Source organism: Triticum aestivum, chromosome 3D (assembly GCF_018294505.1).
Source record: "Triticum aestivum cultivar Chinese Spring chromosome 3D, IWGSC CS RefSeq v2.1, whole genome shotgun sequence".
Taxonomy (NCBI): domain Eukaryota; kingdom Viridiplantae; phylum Streptophyta; class Magnoliopsida; order Poales; family Poaceae; genus Triticum; species Triticum aestivum.
This window is the reverse complement of record NC_057802.1, coordinates 68,478,783-68,497,157: the sequence shown is the minus strand read 5'-3', so window position 1 is coordinate 68,497,157 and position 18,375 is coordinate 68,478,783. Positions and strand designations below refer to the sequence as shown.

The 18,375-nt window shown below is 41.2% G+C and overlaps 1 protein-coding gene and 1 long non-coding RNA gene across 2 annotated transcripts; one reads left to right on the top strand and one right to left on the bottom strand.

Annotated features, from left to right (window-relative positions):
* Positions 1-9,676: 9,676 nt before the first annotated feature.
* Positions 9,677-10,473, bottom strand: LOC123074153 (17.5 kDa class II heat shock protein-like). The gene has a single exon (XM_044497073.1). It carries the CDS (start codon positions 10,375-10,377, stop codon positions 9,898-9,900), a length of 480 nt encoding a protein of 159 aa, XP_044353008.1. The 5' UTR covers positions 10,378-10,473; the 3' UTR covers positions 9,677-9,897.
* Positions 10,474-14,102: 3,629 nt separating this feature from the next.
* LOC123074152 (uncharacterized) lies at positions 14,103-16,099 on the top strand. Its single transcript, XR_006435882.1, has 3 exons — positions 14,103-14,307; positions 14,607-14,888; positions 15,036-16,099. It is a non-coding gene; the product is annotated as an uncharacterized lncRNA (long non-coding RNA).
* Positions 16,100-18,375: the final 2,276 nt, after the last annotated feature.

Below are 18,375 nucleotides of genomic sequence, written 5' to 3'. Positions count from 1 at the left end.
GCGAAGCCCTGCGTCGGTGGAACATCATCATCGTCACCACACCGTCGTGCTGACGAAACTCTCCCTCAACACTCGGCTGGATCAGAGTTCGAGGGACGTTATCGAGCTGAACGTGTGTAGAACTCGGAGGTGCCGTGCGTTCGGTACTTGATCGGTCGGATCGTGAAGACGTACGACTACATCAACCGCGTTGTGATAACGCTTCCGCTGTCGGTCTACGAGGGTACGTGGCAACACTCTCCCCTCTCGTTGCTATGCATCACCATGATCTTGCGTGTGCGTAGGAATTTTTTTGAAATTACTACGTTCCCCAACACAAGGTTCTTATTTGTTTGTGTAGGTGCGTGGGACTTGAGTGTGGTCTCCTACTGGATTGATACCTTGTTTCTCAAAAACTGAGGTAAATACTTACGCTACTTTACTGCAGCACCCTTTCCTCTTCAAGGGAAAACCAACGCAGTGCTCAAGAGGTAGCAGATCTACATGTTATTGATGTGTACCTTACTAATGCTCGCAGTAGTGCCTGGGTATTTTATACTGGTTCTGTTGCTAATATTTGCAACTCGAACAAGGACTACGAATTAAGCGAAGATTCGCTAAGGACGAGGTGACGATGCGCGTGGGAAATGGTTCCAAAGTCGATGTGATCGCGGTCGACACACTACCTCTACATCTACCTTCGGGATTAGTTTTAGACCTGAATAATTGTTATTTGGTGCCAGCGTTGAGCATGAACATTATATCTGGATCTTGTTTGATGCGAGATGGTTATTCATTTAAATCAGAGAATAATGGTTGTTCTATTTATATGAGTAATATCTTTTATGGGCATGCACCCTTGAAGAGTGGTCTATTTATATTGAATCTCGATAGTAGTGATACACATATTCATAATATTGAAGCCAAAAGATGCAGAGTTGATAATGATAGTGCAACTTATTTGTGGCACTACCGTTTAGGTCATATTGGTGTAAAACGCATGAAGAAACTCCATTCTAATGGACTTTTGGAATCACTTGGTACTTGCGAACCATGCCTCATGGGCAAGATGACTAAAATGCCGTTCTCCGGAACAATGGAGCGAGCAACAGATTTATTGGAAATCATACATACTGATGTATGTGGTCCGATGAATGTTGAGGCTCGCGGCGGGTATCGTTATTTTCTCACCTTCACAGATGATTTGAGCAGATATGGGTATATCTACTTGATGAAACATAAGTCTAAAACATTTGAAAAGTTCAAAGAATTTCAGAGTGAAGTGGAAAATCATCGTAACAAGAAAATAAAGTTTCTATGATCTGATCATGGAGGAGAATATTTGAGTTACGAGTTTGGTCTTCATTTGAAACAATGCGGAATAGTTTCGCAACTCACGCCACCCGGAACACCATAGCGTAATGGTGTGTCCGAACGTCGTAATCGTACTTTACTAGATATAGTGCGATCTATGATGTCTCTTACTGATTTACCGCTATCGTTTTGGGGTTATGCTTTAGAGACGGCTGCATTCACGTTAAATAGGGCACCATCTAAATCCGTTGAGACGACACCTTATGAACTGTGATTTGGCAAGAAACCAAAGTTGTCGTTTCTTAAAGTTTGGGGTTGCGATGCTTATGTGAAAAAGCTTCAACCTGATAAGCTCGAACCATGTGTGTTCATAGGATACCCAAAGGAGACTGTTGGGTACAGCTTCTATCACAGATCCGAAGGAAAGATATTTGTTGCTAAGAATGGATCCTTTCTAGAGAAGGAATTTCTCTCGAAAGAAGTGAGTGGGAGGAAAGTAGAACTTGATGAGGTAAGTATACCTACTCCCTTATTGGAAAGTAGTTCATCACAGAAATCTGTTCCTGTGACTCCTACACCAATTAGTGAGGAAGCTAATTATGATGATCATGTAACTTCAGATCAAGTTACTACTGAACCTCGTAGGTCAGTCGGAGTAAGATCCGCACCAGAGTGGTACGGTAATCCTGTTTTGGAGGTCATGTTACTTGACCATGACGAACCTATGAACTATGAGGAAGCGATGATTAGCCCAGATTCCACGAAATGGCTTGAGGCCATGAAATCTGAGATGGGATCCATGTATGAGAACAAAGTGTGGACTTTGGTTGACTTGCCCGATGATCGGCAAGCCATCGAGAATAAATGGATCTTCAAGAAGAAGACTGACACTGACGGTAATGTTACTGTCTACAAAGCTCGACTTGTTGCGAAAGGTTTTCGACAAGTTCAAGGAGTTGACTACGATGAGACTTTCTCACCCGTAGCGATGCTTAAGTCCGTCCGAATCATGTTAGCAATTGCTGCATTTTATGATTATGAAATTTGGCAAACGGATGTAAAGACTGCATTCCTGCATGGATTTCTGGAAGAAGAGTTGTATATGATGCAACCTGAAGGTTTTATCGATCCAAAGGATGCTAACAAAGTGTGCAAGCTCCAGCGATCCATTTATGGACTGGTGCAAGCATCTCGGAGTTGGAATAAACGTTTTGATAGTGTGATCAAAGCATATGGTTTTATACAGACTTTTGGAGAAGCCTGTATTTACAAGAAAGTGAGTGGGAGCTCTGTAGCATTTCTAATATTATATGTGGATGACATATTGTTGATTGGAAATGATATAGAATTTCTGGATAGCATAAAAGGATACTTGAATAAGAGTTTTTCAATGAAAGACCTCGGTGAAGCTGCTTATATATTGGGCATCAAGATCTATAGAGATAGATCAAGTCGCTTAATTGGACTTTCACAAAGCACATACCTTGATAAAGTTTTGAAAAATTTCAAAATGGATCAAGCAAAGAAAGGGTTCTTGCCTGTGTTACAAGGCGTGAAGTTGAGTCTGACTCAATGCCTGACCACTGCAGAAGATAGAGAGAAAATGAAAGGTGTTCCCTATGCTTCAGCCATAGGCTCTATCATGTATGCAATGCTGTGTACCAGACCTGATGTGTGCCTTGCTATTAGTTTAGCAGGGAGGTACCAAACTAATCCAGGAGTGGATCACTGGGTAGCGGTCAAGAACATCCTGAAATACCTGAAAAGGACTAAGGATATGTTTCTCATTTATGGAGGTGACAAAGAGCTTGTCATAAATGGTTACGTCGATGCAAGCTTTAACACTAAACCAGATGACTCTAAGTCACAAACTGGATACGTGTTTATATTGAACGGTGGAGCTGTCAGTTGGTGCAGTTCTAAGCAAAGCGTCGTGGTGGGATCTACGTGTGAAGCGGAGTACATAGCTACTTCAGAAGCAGCAAATGAAGGAGTCTGGATGAAGGAGTTCATATCCGATCTAGGTGTCATACCTAGTGCATCGGGTCCAATGAAAATCTTTTGTGACAATACTGGTGCAATTGCCTTGGCAAAGGAATCCAGATTTCACAAGAGAACCAAGCACATCAAGAGACGCTTCGATTCCATCCGCGATCAAGTCAAGGAGGGAGACAGAGATTTGCAAAATACATACGGATCTGAATGTTGCAGACCCATTGACTAAGCCTCTCTCACGAGCAAAACATGATCAGCACCAAGACTCCATGTGTGTTAGAATCATTACTGTGTAATGAAGATTATTGACTCTAGTGCAAGTGAGAGACTGAAGGAAATATGCCCTAGAGGCAATAATAAAGTTGTTATTTATATTTCCTTATATCGTGATAAATGTTTATTATTCATGCTAGAATTGTATTAACCAAAACCTTAGTACATGTGTGAATACATACACAAACAGAGTGTCACTACTTGACTAGCTCGTTGAATCAAAGATAGTTATGTTTCCTAACCATAGACATGAGTTGTCATTTGATTAACGGGATCACATCATTAGAGAATGATGTGATTGGCTTGACCCATTCCGTTAGCTTAGCATTTGATCGTTTAGTATATTGATATTGCTTTCTTCATGACTTATACATGTTCCTATGACTATGAGATTATGCAACTCCCGAATACAGGAGGAACACCTTGTGTGCTACCAAACATCACAACGTAACTGGGTGATTATAAAGGTGCTCTACAGGTCTCTTCGATGGTACTTGTTGAGTTGGCATAGATCGAGATTAGGATTTGTCACTCCGATTGTCGGAGAGGTATCTCTGGGCCCTCTCGGTAATGCACATCACTATAAGCCTTGCAAGCAATGTAACTAATGAGTTAGTTGCGGGATGATGCATTATGGAACGAGTAAAGAGACTTGCCGGTAACGAGATTGAACTAGGTATTGAGATACCGACGATCGAATCTCGGGCAAATAACATACCGATGACAAAGGGAACAACGTATGTTGTTATGCGGTTTGACCGATAAAGATCTTCGTAGAATATGTAGGAGCCAATATGAGCATCCAGGTTCCGCTATTGGTTATTGTGTCAAAAAACGCTCTTATATTATGGGACGGAGGGAGTAGTATATAAGTTCAAAATAAACCTTAAACTTATAGATGAAAGCTAAATCAAACCATAAACATTTAATTCCGAAAATGAGCACATCGAACTTTCTCGATACGGGTCTATTTTGAACCTTGACCACGTTTAGCTGGTATTCGCTGACATGGAAAGTCAAATCCTAGGATTGTTGACTGGCTTGGCATTAAGACGAAACAGGCCGGCCATTAGCGCAGTCACTCGAGCTGCTATGTTTTTTTCTTCTTATTTTCATTTTCTTTTTTTGTTATTTATTCGTAATGATAATAAAACTTTAGTACTTTCATAATAAGAACAAACTTTTTTAAAACTACACAAAGCCACTCGTCTTTTATAAGGAGCGATGAAAAATTACTGGGCGACAAAAGAAAAATTCGCTGTCCAGAGTACTTCACAGCACTCGATCTCTGGTTCTCACATTGAGAGAGCAACTCCAGCTAGCCACTGGACCAGAAGGCTGCTCATGACGTGCACATTTGTAAGTACGGACAGAGCCGTACATATATGTAAACATTTTAGAAAATCGAATATTTCTTGAACTTTTTTTCAACAATTTTGAAATGCCGCTTTTAACGCAAATAATTTATGAAATTCCAGAAACTATAAGGAAAACGTGACACAATTTTTGAAAATCCAAACATTTTTCGGAAACATGTGAACAACTTTTGGAATTCCAAACATCTTTTGACGTAAACAATTTTTGAAATCACGAACAGTTTTAAAATTTTAGAAAGAACTTGAGAACTCCAAACATTTTTTGAAAAACACTAAACATTTTTTTAGTTTGTGACAAAAAATAGAAAACATGAACATTTTTTAACTTCTGAACAATTTATTAAATGTGTGAACATGTTTTAATTTATGAACAAAATTTTAGAAAGCAATTTTTTGAAAGTTTGTGCATATTCTTCAGGATTAAAAATTTGTTCCCTTAAAAAAAGATATATTTCGAAGAGTGCTCGCTTTGTAAAAACTGATTGTGTTTTCAAAAATTGTTCCTTTTTTCAAAAGTATTCGGAATTTAAATAACTGTTCGCACCTTAGAAAATGCTTGGGCATTTCAAAAAAAAATTGTTTGCTCTCAAAAATGTTTTCAAATCTCGATGTTGGTGTCTGATTAACTACTTTTAGTCTTCAACATATTCCACTAATATTTATCTACTCTGACGGCTAGCAAGTGGAGATCGACGACGCCAAGTCACAGTTCGACTCGCCTAAGTGTGTTTTTTTGGGTTATTTTATCGTCGCACTTACCAAAAATAAAAAAAAACTCCCTTTGTGCCTGATGGGCCGCCCCAATCGCGTTTGCAGCCGACAATCCCGGGAGTTGATCTGCCACGTCATCAATCCCTGTTTGGGAACGCCTTGAAGGTTTAAAATAGACGAGGATCAATGAGTTCGATGTGCTGACTCACTTAAGTGTGTTTTTTTTGGGTTATTTTATCGTCGCGCTTACCAAAAAGAAAAAAAAAACTCCCTTTGTGCCTGATGGGCCGCCCCAATCGCGTTTGCAGCCGACAATCCCGGGAATTGATCTGCCACGTCATCAATCCCTGTTTGGGAACGCCTTGAAGGTTTAAAATAGACGAGGATCAATGAGTTCGATGTGCTGATTTTCAGAATTACAAGTTCAGAGTTTGATTTAGCTTTCATCTACAAGTTCAAGGTATGTTTTGGACTTTTTCCTAGTATATAAGAACAAGAAAAGGCTAATTCTTTTTTTTTTTGCATAAATCTTCACGTAAGATCGAACGAATATAGCATTGACTGAGATATAATCAAGTCTTAAACCATTGAGACTTAGCGATAACAATGTGATGGTTCGGACAATGTAGTGATACACAAATAATTAAACTACCTAGTACTACCTCCATTTTGAAATCTAAGACATTTTGGTAGGTTACACCAGCCTACCAAAATGTCTTATATTTCTTATATTTTGGAATGAAGGTAGTAGCCACTTACAGATAGAAGAAAAGATGTGAGAGGCATTTTGGCTTCCGCATGAATAGTAACGCGAAAAAAATAGTAAATGCTTTCAAAAATTCTGAATTCTTTTATGGATGTCTGGGTTAGTGTCGCAAGCATACTTGACTATTTTCATGCGAAATGGAGTATCAATATTTCGTCGGTGGAGAAAAAATTGAGGTGACATTTAGGGGTAACATTTGGTGTTCAATTTGTTTCTTTTTTTGCACAGGCCAAAATGCTTAACCCTTTTGCCTCAAAATTTACAGGTAGCATTTGGATGTGACTAAGAACACATAATTTTTTTGTATTCACTTATTTGACATTTAAAAAATTATTTTTGGGCCTGGGAGCATGTGCTCCCGGGAGCCGAGTTGAATTTCCAAGGTGTGATATTGCAATTTGAATTACCACATAGATATACTGGATATAGGTTTATGGACCACGATAAAAAAAACACATAGTGCGATTCTATCTCATCATGTGCACCATTTCTTTTTCTCATGTCATACAATGGAACTCTATTTCTTCAAAATCCATACGAAGACGTGTAGAACGAAGGTCTTCAAGATAGAGTAAACAAAGGCCTTGAAATTGCCAGAAAAAACTTAGTCATACAACACACATGCAACTCCGGTTCTTCAAAACCGTGCCAAGTTTCTATAGTTACAATTGAGAGTGACTATCAGGTTCGAAAAGATTTCTCTTTAGTCTGTTTTCCCTCCACCGTTCTATATGCATCCAACAGGCCCGTAACCTTCTTCTTCCTCCAGGTCCAATGCCATCACACACAAACGCCCGCACTGCAGCCTCGCCGCCCTAACAAGCCCGAGCTGCCACCACCGTCGCTGGTCATTCCTCTAACCCACCTCCCACGAACCCCACAACCCGTCGCATCCTACATGTCCTCCGTCGTCCCTGCCTCCGTCTAGGTCCTGGCTCTGTATCTTGGAGACACCGCGACAGGCAGTGTCACCTCCATCTCGGCCTTAGCGCCGTCTCAGCTACTTCCCAGTCACATGTCGACTGACGTGGCTGAAAATTCCAGTCAGTTGATAAATAGCAAACACAATTATAATTACAGGAAATAACTTCACTTTTATAGGGGAAGGGTCTCAAAAGAATTTAATGACACCCTTGCTATAAAATTTGTCGATCGGGATGTTGACTCTTCAAGGGTTGATTATGAACCAACAAATTCATATAGAAATAGGAGACTACAAATAAGAACCAAGAAAAAAGAGCATACAAGGAAGCTATCACACCACACCTCTCCAGATGAATTTTTGTTTTTGCACAAATTGTACAACTTCTGCCCTTTTGGGGAGATGTCAAATTACCAAGTTCCTCGTTACATCCTTCGGCTTAGGATGCACACAAAACTATAGAGTTATACATATTAGGCAAAAAGGGATTAAATCAAATAAAGCCACTCAGTAAAAGGCCATGAAAAGATTTCACGTCCACTAAGAAAAGATAAATGAATTAAAACAATTTTCTTAAGGTACACCTTGCTATTAATAAGACCAGTCTTGTTTCCAAACTGTGAGGACCATTCTGGGTTTTACTCCCTCCATTCCTAAACATAAGTCTTTGTTACAAAGACTTATATTTAGGAACGGAAGGAGTATTAGCAGAAAAAAAGGTAAAGTAGTTTGAGGCTAAGCTCTAATTACAAAAGGCTTTGCCTTTTGTGGCGAGAGATGAAAAAACCCATCAGTCACCACTATATTGGACTACCCTAGCAAAAGCTAGCTCGGACATGCATAAACTCCTTAATTCTGTAAATATCATATTCAATCCGGAGAATACCTTTTGGCTCTCGGTGTAGGTGCAACCTATATGGGGAAAAAAAATTAATTCCAAGAATGGTCAAAAAGTTTTGAAAAAATTTTAGAAACAAACTTGAAGTTCAATTGTACTCGTATAAAAAGTTTCATTAAGAAAAAACTCCTGTCGCCTTTAGTGCAAAAAAAAAATCAAGGACAAAAAGTATGAATTTTAACTTGTATATAGTGCTGATTTTTTTCCACCTAGAATAGCATGAAAGTCATTCATTAACAAAAAATTCATAATTTTATCACTTTTTTTAAAAAAATGCTATTTTTCTTCCCATAAAGGGTGCACCTACACCCGAGAGCCAAAGGTGCTTGTCCCGGCTCTGGGGTGCAAGTGCACCTGATATGATATATTTTTTGCAATTTCAAAAAGAGTCAAAAAACGATGAAACATTTTGGTAAACAAAGTTGACCTTCTGTTGTATGAAAATGTCAAATGGAGCCCGAGCTTCATGGAGGCCTTAATTTAAAAACTTTGAAATTCAAACTTTCCAGTTTTAAAAAATTCTAAAAAAAATAAAAATATACCAAGAGAGATATTGTACATTTGTGTAAGTTTTCAGGTCAAAATACGAGGGCGACAAAAAAGACAATTTTGTGCATTTTTAAGCATATGTATTGTTGATCCTCAAAGTTCATAATTTTTTTGTGCAGCTCGAATTTTAAGGTATTTCATCCTATATTTTTACACACATACACATTATATCGTTCTACAAGTATATTGATTTTTTAGATTTTTTAAATTTTGAAATTAAAGCCTCTATCGAATTCGGTCTCCAAAATGCCCTACTCTCTGTTGTATTTGTATAAAAACTTTGGTCGAGAAATGACTTTCACGGTATTTTTGGTGAAAAAGATCAACAATATATACAAGTTATCATTCACTTTTTCGTCTGATTTTTATTTTCCGAAGTTGACGGGACTTTTTTTTCTTGGCATAATAGAAGGCCAAATTTATTTCTGAAAATGTTCAGAATTTTTTATTTTTTTTGGAATTACTTCCCGCATATGTACTCACACCCGAGAGTACCATGGCATTTCTCTGTCGAGATAGTCCCTACACAATCATGGCTGCTTTATTTTTTCGTTGTGTCAAAATAAATGTATTTGGAAATCAATTCATAATACACTGAATCGGTTATCTCAAATGTCCTCATACCTCGATCAATCGAATTTGGAGATTCTCACATGTTTCTTTAAGGCAAAGCAGAATAACATTTCTGAATTCTCAATTCTAATTAGAATTTCTTTTTTCTATCTTCCCAAAAGTCAGCCATTTCTCAAGATGAGAATGCCAAGAGCTAGTTCGTTTTCCACCTAGCTTTACTATTCCACATGTTCTGGTCTTATCCAGTTTTCCTTTGAATTACAAAGGCAGTTTTCTGAATTTTCAGAACACGGGCATCTTGGATTTTTCAATCTAAAATGTGGCCAAGAGAATCGCATGTTTTATTCAGGCGAAGCCGGAGAACATCCCCATTTCCATTAAGGAAACATCAAACCTTCACCAGTGCGCAGGAATCGATACGACACACACACACACACACACTCTAGCAGATGAGATCAAAAGACACACACTCCATTACTCATCACAGGAAACTCGCTCCCACTCGCACTCTGCTTCGATTCGACGCGCACGCAGACGCATCTCAGGCGACCTGGACCTGGATGGTCTTGGGCTTCTTGGGCTCGGGCGGCGGCAGCTTCTCGACGGTGACGGTGAGCACGCCGTCGCGGCACGCGGCGGAGATCTTCTCCATGTCGGCGTTCTCTGGCAGCACGAACTTGCGCATCAGCTTGCCCATGCGGCGCTCCATCCGCAGGTACTTGGCGTCCTCCTTCTCCTCCCTGCTCCGCTCGCCGCTGATGACCAGCACCCGCTCGTCCTCCACCTGCACCTTGATGTCGCCGGACCCCAGCCCCGGCATGTCCACCACGAACGCGTACGCGCCCGGCAGCTCCTTCACGTCGGCCGGGGTGGCCGCCATGGCGCGCGCGTCGCGGACGTAGGCGCGCGTCGGGCCCTGCTTCTCTCCACCGGCTGCACCGGCCTCGCCGTCTGGGATGTCCAGCAGGTGTTGCAGCGCCGTCATCATTGGGTTCTCCAAGCCGAACACCATGCCCGCCATTCTCGCTCGCTGATCTCGAGCTCGGTCGATCTCCTCGGGTTGGATTGCTTGTTGAATTTTGTGGAATGCTTTGGTGGGGATGCGATGGCGAGGAGGAGGGAGTTTATGTAGGTCGCCGGAGGCAAGGCGGGGAGTCTGGAAGGTGATGGAAACCTCTGAAAGGTGGTGGAACGAGCGCGGAGCAGTGGGGAACCGATGGAGAAAGTTCTAGAGCTTCGACCTTCGTTGTGCGGTAGCTTTGGGCCCCACATGTCATTTGGGGCAGCAGAGAGATATTTTTTTCTAGGATAGCCATTGAGAGATTTTCCTTTTGAAAAAAAAATCATACAGAGATTTTTTTTAGGGGCAAAGGACTTCTATTCAGAACTACTGAACCAGTAAATGTATTTTTTGCGAGATTACTAAACTAATAAATGTTGCTTTGAGACCAATAATCATAAGGATGTGACTAGATGTCAGGCGACTGAGATTTAACATAAATCTCCACGCAGGATCCTACGAATATAGCATCGATTGAGACTTAACGTCTAAGTCTCAGTCAACTGAGACTTAGCAACAATGTAATGACTCGGGCAATGTAGTGATACACAAATAATTAAACCACCTATTACTACCTCCATTTCAAAATCTAAGACATTTTGGTGGTTAAACAAGTCTACCAAAACGTCTTATATTCTGGAATGGCGGTAGTAGCTATTTAGAGTATCTCTAACTGACCCCTTACAGCCCCGTCGATGAGGGAGGCCAAACTGGGCGACCGCACAGGGCCCCCAATATTATGGGGCCCCAAATTGGGTGGTAATTAGGTATAATTAATCTGAAAAAAATTAGCCCAGCAGAACTAGCCCGGTATGCAGCCAGCGGCCTGATGCTCAGGTCTTGTACAATGGGAGATGCTTAGAGGGGTGCTTAGAAAAATAAACCGAGATTTTCTGAAGCACCGGTGCCTATTTCTACAGGAGAGATGCTTAGTTAAGCGTCTACCCTGTATAAATAAGCACCGGTGCTTAAAGAAAGTCTGGTTTATTTCTCTAGGCACCTCCCATTGTACAAGGCCTCATGCGCGATTGCTTCCTCGTGCCTGCGTGTTGGGCCCGTTTGCTACGCGAGATCGCCAGACAGGTACGCTCGTCCGCCCGCTGCCCTAGTTTCCCCTGTACTGTACGAGGGTTACCGGTACGAAGATCCAGGGTGAGAATCAATTCCATAAAAGAAAAAAGAGGTGAGAATCAATCGGCGATTGATGATCACCGGTCATGGAAATTCGTCTGCCGGCTGCTGTTCGCCAGTTCCTGTCCATCCACCGGACTGCCACCTGACTGTTCCCCCATCAGAAATTGTTCAAGTCAGATTTCTTTTATCTCCCATTTCCTTATTTCTGTATTAAATTCATGCACGCATGATCTATCATGTGATGAGATTTTTTCATCAGTGCGCTATGAGACTTGTTCTGCAGATTTTATTCTCCATGTGACCGTGTGATATGCTGTCAATTGTTAGGCTTGTAGGTTACAGTGACGGTTCCTATATTTCTTTGTAGCCTACTTAGCCATCGTCCTAATTGTACAATATATCAGTAGTATCACTGTTAATTGATCTACAGTCGAAGGTTCAGGCTTCATATTGATCCAAAGAGCTATTTTCAGAGATAGTTGCTGACACGTCGAATATTTTCAAGATAGTTGCTCAGTCAAGTTTAAAGGTTCGGGTAATCTTTAGTAATATGATTTTTTGAGTTTTTCCTTATCTCAATATAAACTTACAACATGTCTAATCTTTAGTAATGAATTATTTTCAAAAAATACGTCCCATTATGCATTTCGTCCCGGGCCCCCTAATTGCTGGAGACGGCCCTGACCCCTTATTGCGTGGACTCTTGAAGTCCTCGTAAGGGCCGAGAAAAATATGTTTTACGGCTGATTTTAGTTGCGGCCGAACAGATTCTGTATATTCAACCCGTAATTTTTTTTCTCTAAATATACCTCCGTCCTCTTCCTCAGGCCCTTCCCATCTTCACCTCCGTCCCAAATAAACCCAAGCTGCACTGCACGCTCCAGCAATCCGAACCCACCCAACCACCGCACGCTTCGCGGATCCTCCTCGTGCTCCGCTCGCGATCTACCTCCGCGAGCGCAACCACCCCTCGCGCGGAGATGCTCGCCTAGTGATCCGGATGGAGGACCGATGAGGTGCAAGCTCCACCCGTACGCGAACGCGCTCGGCGTGTGCGCCCCTGCCTCCGCGACCGCCTCCTCGTGCTGCCCTTCATCGCCGCTCCGACGCGTGCACGTACACGTCGTCCTGCCACAGCCACAGCTACCGGCCCGAACTACTCTTCTTCAGCACGTTGCAAGTCGGCCCCACCACCTGCACGGCGGACGACGAGCCCTGGGAGAGCGAAAGGAAGAAGTCCTTCCAGCGGAGGCAGTCCTTCCTGGCGGCCGAGGATGGACGGGTGGCGGCCCGAACTGGTGGGGCAGCGGCCCGGATGAGCAGGGCGCGGCCGAGGGCGAGCCATGAACGTTCTGATGGCAGTTGAACTCCCGCCAACGTTCTTTCGCATATACAGGCACCCTCAGGTTGGCTCCGAAATCCTTATTTTCACAGGTTCCATGGGATGTTTTCCGCACCCCTTAAAAAATTACAGGTTTGAGCCGTTTACGAGTTCTATTCAGTCACTTTTTACGCCTAAAACTGTAAACCAACAACAGTTATTTTATAGTTTTGTATGTTTTAAGGGGTCTGCTAGAGATGCTCTTACAGATAGAAGAGAAGGAGTGGTGGGGAGAGGCGTTTTGGCTACCGGGAGCACATGCTCCCGGATGAACAGTAACAAAAAAAATATTTAAAAAATCTGAATTTTTTTATGGATGTCCGTGCTAGTGTTGCAAGTATGCTTGAAAATATTCATGTGAAACGGGGCATCAGTATTTCGTCAGTGGAAAAACAAATTTGAGGAGACATTTAGGGGTAACATTTGTTGTTCAAAAAAAATAAAATTCACACGCCAAAATGCTTAAACTTTTTGCCTCAAAATTTATAAGTAGCGTTTGGATGTGACTTATTTGATAGTTCAAAAAAAAAAAATGGACCCGGGAGCACGCGCTCCTGGGAGCCGTATTGAATTTCCCGGGTGTGATATTGTAAGCTTGGACTAGATCATTGATAACACGCGTTGCCGCGTCCGTCTATTAGTACAATTAAATAATATGATTTTGATAAATATAGTCATAAAACATGCTGTCAAAAAATTTAGTGACAGAACAACATGGAAATTACATTTGTATAAACTGCCAATATATTGGACAGCAATAGAAAAGACCCAAGTAGTGGTGGTAGGAGAGTACTCGGTTTTTTAACTTGGGTCTTAAGTTGAAATTGCTTCAACTAAGGTCTCACGTGTGAAGGGTTTGAATCGGAAATTTGAGATGTTGCTGCATATTCGTTTTTAATTTAAATACATTATAACTGAGCACTTTTGCTGCCTCCCAGGCCATTAGCATTTTTAACCGTTGGATCATCACTTTTAGGCTTCGTTGGCCGTCAGATTTGCTCTTAATGGCACCCAAATCGCGCCTACAGACTTCATGACGAGCGTAACCCCTCTCGGGCCGCTGCTCCGGTGGTTTTTTCGGCCATCCGAGATTCAACTGGGCCTACTGGGCCTGCATTAGGATCCGGTCCAATGTAAAAGTTAAAAACCCTAAAACTGGACGCTCGCGACGCTGGTCTCTTTCGCTCGCACCCTCGCGTTGCGGCGCCTCGCCATGGTCGACCGATGTGGGGTCCCTCCACCTTCGCTATCCCTGACCACGACCTCGAGTGGCGGCGCCACCGCTTCTCTCTGTGTGCCCCTCCGCCGCTGCGTCGCCGGTATCTCGCTGAAAGGCGCGTCGAGCTTGCCAGATCGGCCCTGCCGCCGCGAATCCAGTATGGGTTACACTGAGATCCCCGTCCATTAATTCTCCGTTGCTTGATTTGACCAAGTTGATTGCTTTCCCTTGGTTAAGATTTGGGCTGAACAAGTACATCGTCCACATCCATAGCCCAAGCTGCAGGGGCATGGCACGCCATGTTGATCAGGGACGAAGCTAGAATTTTTTTTCTATGGTGTCAGCCATGTACTAATAATGTCATCTATGCAATTAAGCAGTTATTAGTATAAATAAATTTAGTGAAGAAAATACAAAGATGACTGGTGTCAGCTCACACCACTGCCAATATTGCAGCTTCGTCCCTATGTTGATTCTGAGCTGACCTTGAGGCGATCGCGGATGATTGGATTGAGGGGGCTCTCTTGAGGCAACACCGAGATGACGGTCTGCTGCAACTCGGCGGCAATGACAACGCGCGACAGTTAGCCGGTGATTTGAGTGAGGGGGCTCTCACGCGGAGATGTCGACGGGCTGCAAGTCAGGGACAATGGGTATGTAGCAGTAGAGGCAGCCCATCTTCCTTCCTCCGCTTATGCGCGCAGGTGCTTTGGCCATTGGTCTCCACAAATTCTTGAGGTGAGAAACTTTGGATTCTCTCTCATACATACCATAGATTTTGTATATCTTCTTATTTGGATCTTCCACGTTTCTGTCTTGTATTTGATCCATTATTTCCATTTATCTCTAATTCTTGTATCTGTGTTTTCTGATAATGTTTTCTAGAATTCATGTTGCCTCTTGCGACCCCCTCTGCTGTATAGTATCACACCATTGAGCTGCCCTCTGGTTCCTAAGTATCCAGAAAAGAATGCATATCTTGCTTAAGGATGATGGTTCCCTTCATTGATTGCATAACTGCTGGTATTTGTACTAAAGGTTGGACATCAAAGGAAGTTCTGATGGGCAAGAGGTGCCTTTAATGGTTGAAGTTCCAATTTATACAACAAGATGGTGTGTGTGTGTGTGTGTGTGTGTGTGTGTGTGTGAAAGCTAGAGATGGAAATAGATCTGTTGGTTCAACAAGTGATGAATAGAGCAGTCACTCCCATAGGTACTTTTTTTGCGAGAATCCCATAGGTACTGTTGTTTGATTGAATATACTTATATGCATTTCTAATTAATTTAACTTATTTATTGGAATAGGTTTCCACAATTCAATATCTACTAAGATTGATCATTTGCTTTAGAGTTAGTGCACTGGACATGTTATTGGGATTATTTCAGCAGAAGGTATCTGGACTTCTGTTGCACTCGAGGGATTGGTTAGGGTCATTGTTAGGAGTGAGCATTTATCCATTAGCTAAAAGAGTAAGAGCCACATGTTGATCTACCCAGCTAGAAGTTATCATCTAGGTAAAGCTAAAGTACGAGCCATGCAGCAGTCAATATTGCATGAACAAATCATTCTCTGCATTGAGCGATGTTATTGCTACCTTTGCCTTAAAAAATTGCCCATATCCCCTACAGGCAGTCTTATTGCGTTCCTCCAAGAATGATGAATCACATATAGGGAGATAAGGCAGTGGATATATAGATCACAAATGATGTACCTTGAGTTTATTTAGTTGTTACATTTGATTGCAAGTTAGTAACTTCATAATTATTCAATGTTACTCTGTTGGAGGAGAAATGTGTTGACGCTAATGAAAACGCGATCCGATGAAATACTGAGTTTATGATCTCTAGACACGATCTAATACTCTTAATTGATTTCAATGTTTTCCTACCATATAAAAACGCTAAACCATTTGGATTCTAGGTGTCTTATCACACCATGCAGCTTTAGACTTCACAAACTTCCTTACCATGCCTTGATTTCTAGAAATGCTATGCCCTCCACGAAGAATGAAAGCACTTGCGTTGGTGTATAATGTTTTTCTTTGCTTATGTACTCCCTCCGTTTCTAAATATAAGTCTTTTTAGAGATTTAGTATGGACTACATACGGAGCAAAATGAGTGAATCTACACTCAAAAATATGACTATACATCTGTATGTAGTTTATATTGAAATCTCTAAAAAGACTTATATTTAGAAACGAAGGGAGTAGTTATCAGTTGCATGTTCTCAATTTATTATGAAACATACTATTTATGTAATTGTATTTCTTAAAAATGTATACATATATCCACTCTGTATGCCCTCTAAATTATCGTATCTGCCTTGCATGTTTCTTGATGCTATATACATTTGGAAAGATTCCTATCATTTATGGGTATCATGGGACGGGCACAGCAACGCGCGCCTTCGATGATCTAGTAGATTATTACAAGGCAGCATCATAGATGATTTCCCCTAATATTGTAAGAAGCTGCATCATTGAAAGCACAAAGCATACACATGATAACACTGGGCGATGTAAACAGGTATTGCCATAACTTCGGATAATTCAACTCTTTCGAGGGGCAGTCTATATATGCAGACTGTAGTAATAGGGCGTAAAATAGTTTTTGTGATGATTTGGTAGTTATACAAGAACACAAGGTAGGCGTACATAGGAGAATGTCATAACATAAAAGATGAGTATAAGCGCTGGCAATTCAACTTTTCCTGTAGGGTTAGTGATATTCAAAAAAATCGTAAGCTGTCTTTGATACATAAGCATAGTTGGTCTGGGTTAGTGATATTGAAAGAAAATACAAGCACCATATGCAGAATAAACTGATCATCGAGATAGCAAAATTTCCAAAGAAACTATGAGGAAGTTAGACCAGTCTGTAGAATTTGACTACAAACTAATTGGTCTCCGGGGTGCCAAAACCCTTTTAGTTCGGAGTTAGTCAGTTGCTTTCAAGTCTACATGTCAATATCAAATGGACTATAAGAGCCTACAATGGTCAGATCGTCGAAAAAGAAACATGTCCATATGCACTCTTATGCCCCGTTTGGTTCGGCGTTTTCCAGCCAAAAACATCTGTATTAGTCGGAGATGTCAAAGAATCCGGCCGGAATCCTGAAATCACGCTTGTTTCGGTTGTTTTGGTGGCGTTAGTGCATTATAGCCGAAAGTTTTTACAGACCAAGCGACGGGTGTATTCTCATCCGCTGGTTTTATACTTGTGGACGGTACAATACCTCCGTAAACTATTACACCTGTAAAAGCAAAACGAGTTTCCAATCGGGGCCTTATCAATTGGCTGACATTTGTTATGTAGCAGCACCAACTTTCTGGTTGTGCACACTATCTCATATAGTTCCTCTTGCACTTTGAGCTGTGTAGATGGTACAAAAATGTGAGAGAATTTATTTACTGGTTATATATAGTACATTGATTTGAAGTACAGGGTACACCGTGGGCTAATCAAGTCATATAAAGTTCATAGACAGGGTCAAGTAAAAAGTACAGACTGGAATAATATGCACTAACAATAAAAAAATACTTACCTTTTTGAAGATCCAGATTGTTCATATGCTTAACATCTTTTTGACAGAGAATCAAACTTTTGGCATAACATCAGTTTGCCAAATCCATTTGAAGATGTGCATGTTTGGATCTGGATAGTCCTTGATGATGTGCATCCAGATTATTCAAAGGGAGCTTAATTGTCTGAAAGATATATTCTTAATAAGAAACATGAAGAATGGTGTACTTGTATAGACAAGCCAGCAAGTAATCATAATCAGGAGAACTACATTAAGGAACTTGTAAGCAACCACTGTTGTGATACAAGTCATAAAGAAACATTACAGTGCATCCAAAATTCGAACTTGTACCGAAATGATGCATATACTCATAATGCTGTTTCTGAAAAATGATGCATATTTTGCCAATGTTCTAGGAATTAGATGATAGTGAGTTCTAATACTGTAGAGATGCAATTTTGTAGGACATCATTCACCATAAAGAAACGAAATCTAGCCAAATAGTTCAGATTTGAGCATATATGAACCAAGAGAAGCACAACAGAATTATAAGATTAGTAGTTGCCTGACCTTCACCAATAATTAGTACAAAAAAACAACACATGTGATGCACAACTAATTCTAATTAAGTACGTTGGAGAAGATGAAAATTATCTACCCCTATTGTTCATACACATGTTTAATCCTCCGCTTCAGTTCGG

Bases quoted from the DNA above. Each gene is read 5' to 3' on its own strand.
- LOC123074153 (XM_044497073.1), bottom strand. From the start codon at position 10,377: ATGGCGGGCATGGTGTTCGGCTTGGAGAACCCAATGATGACGGCGCTG.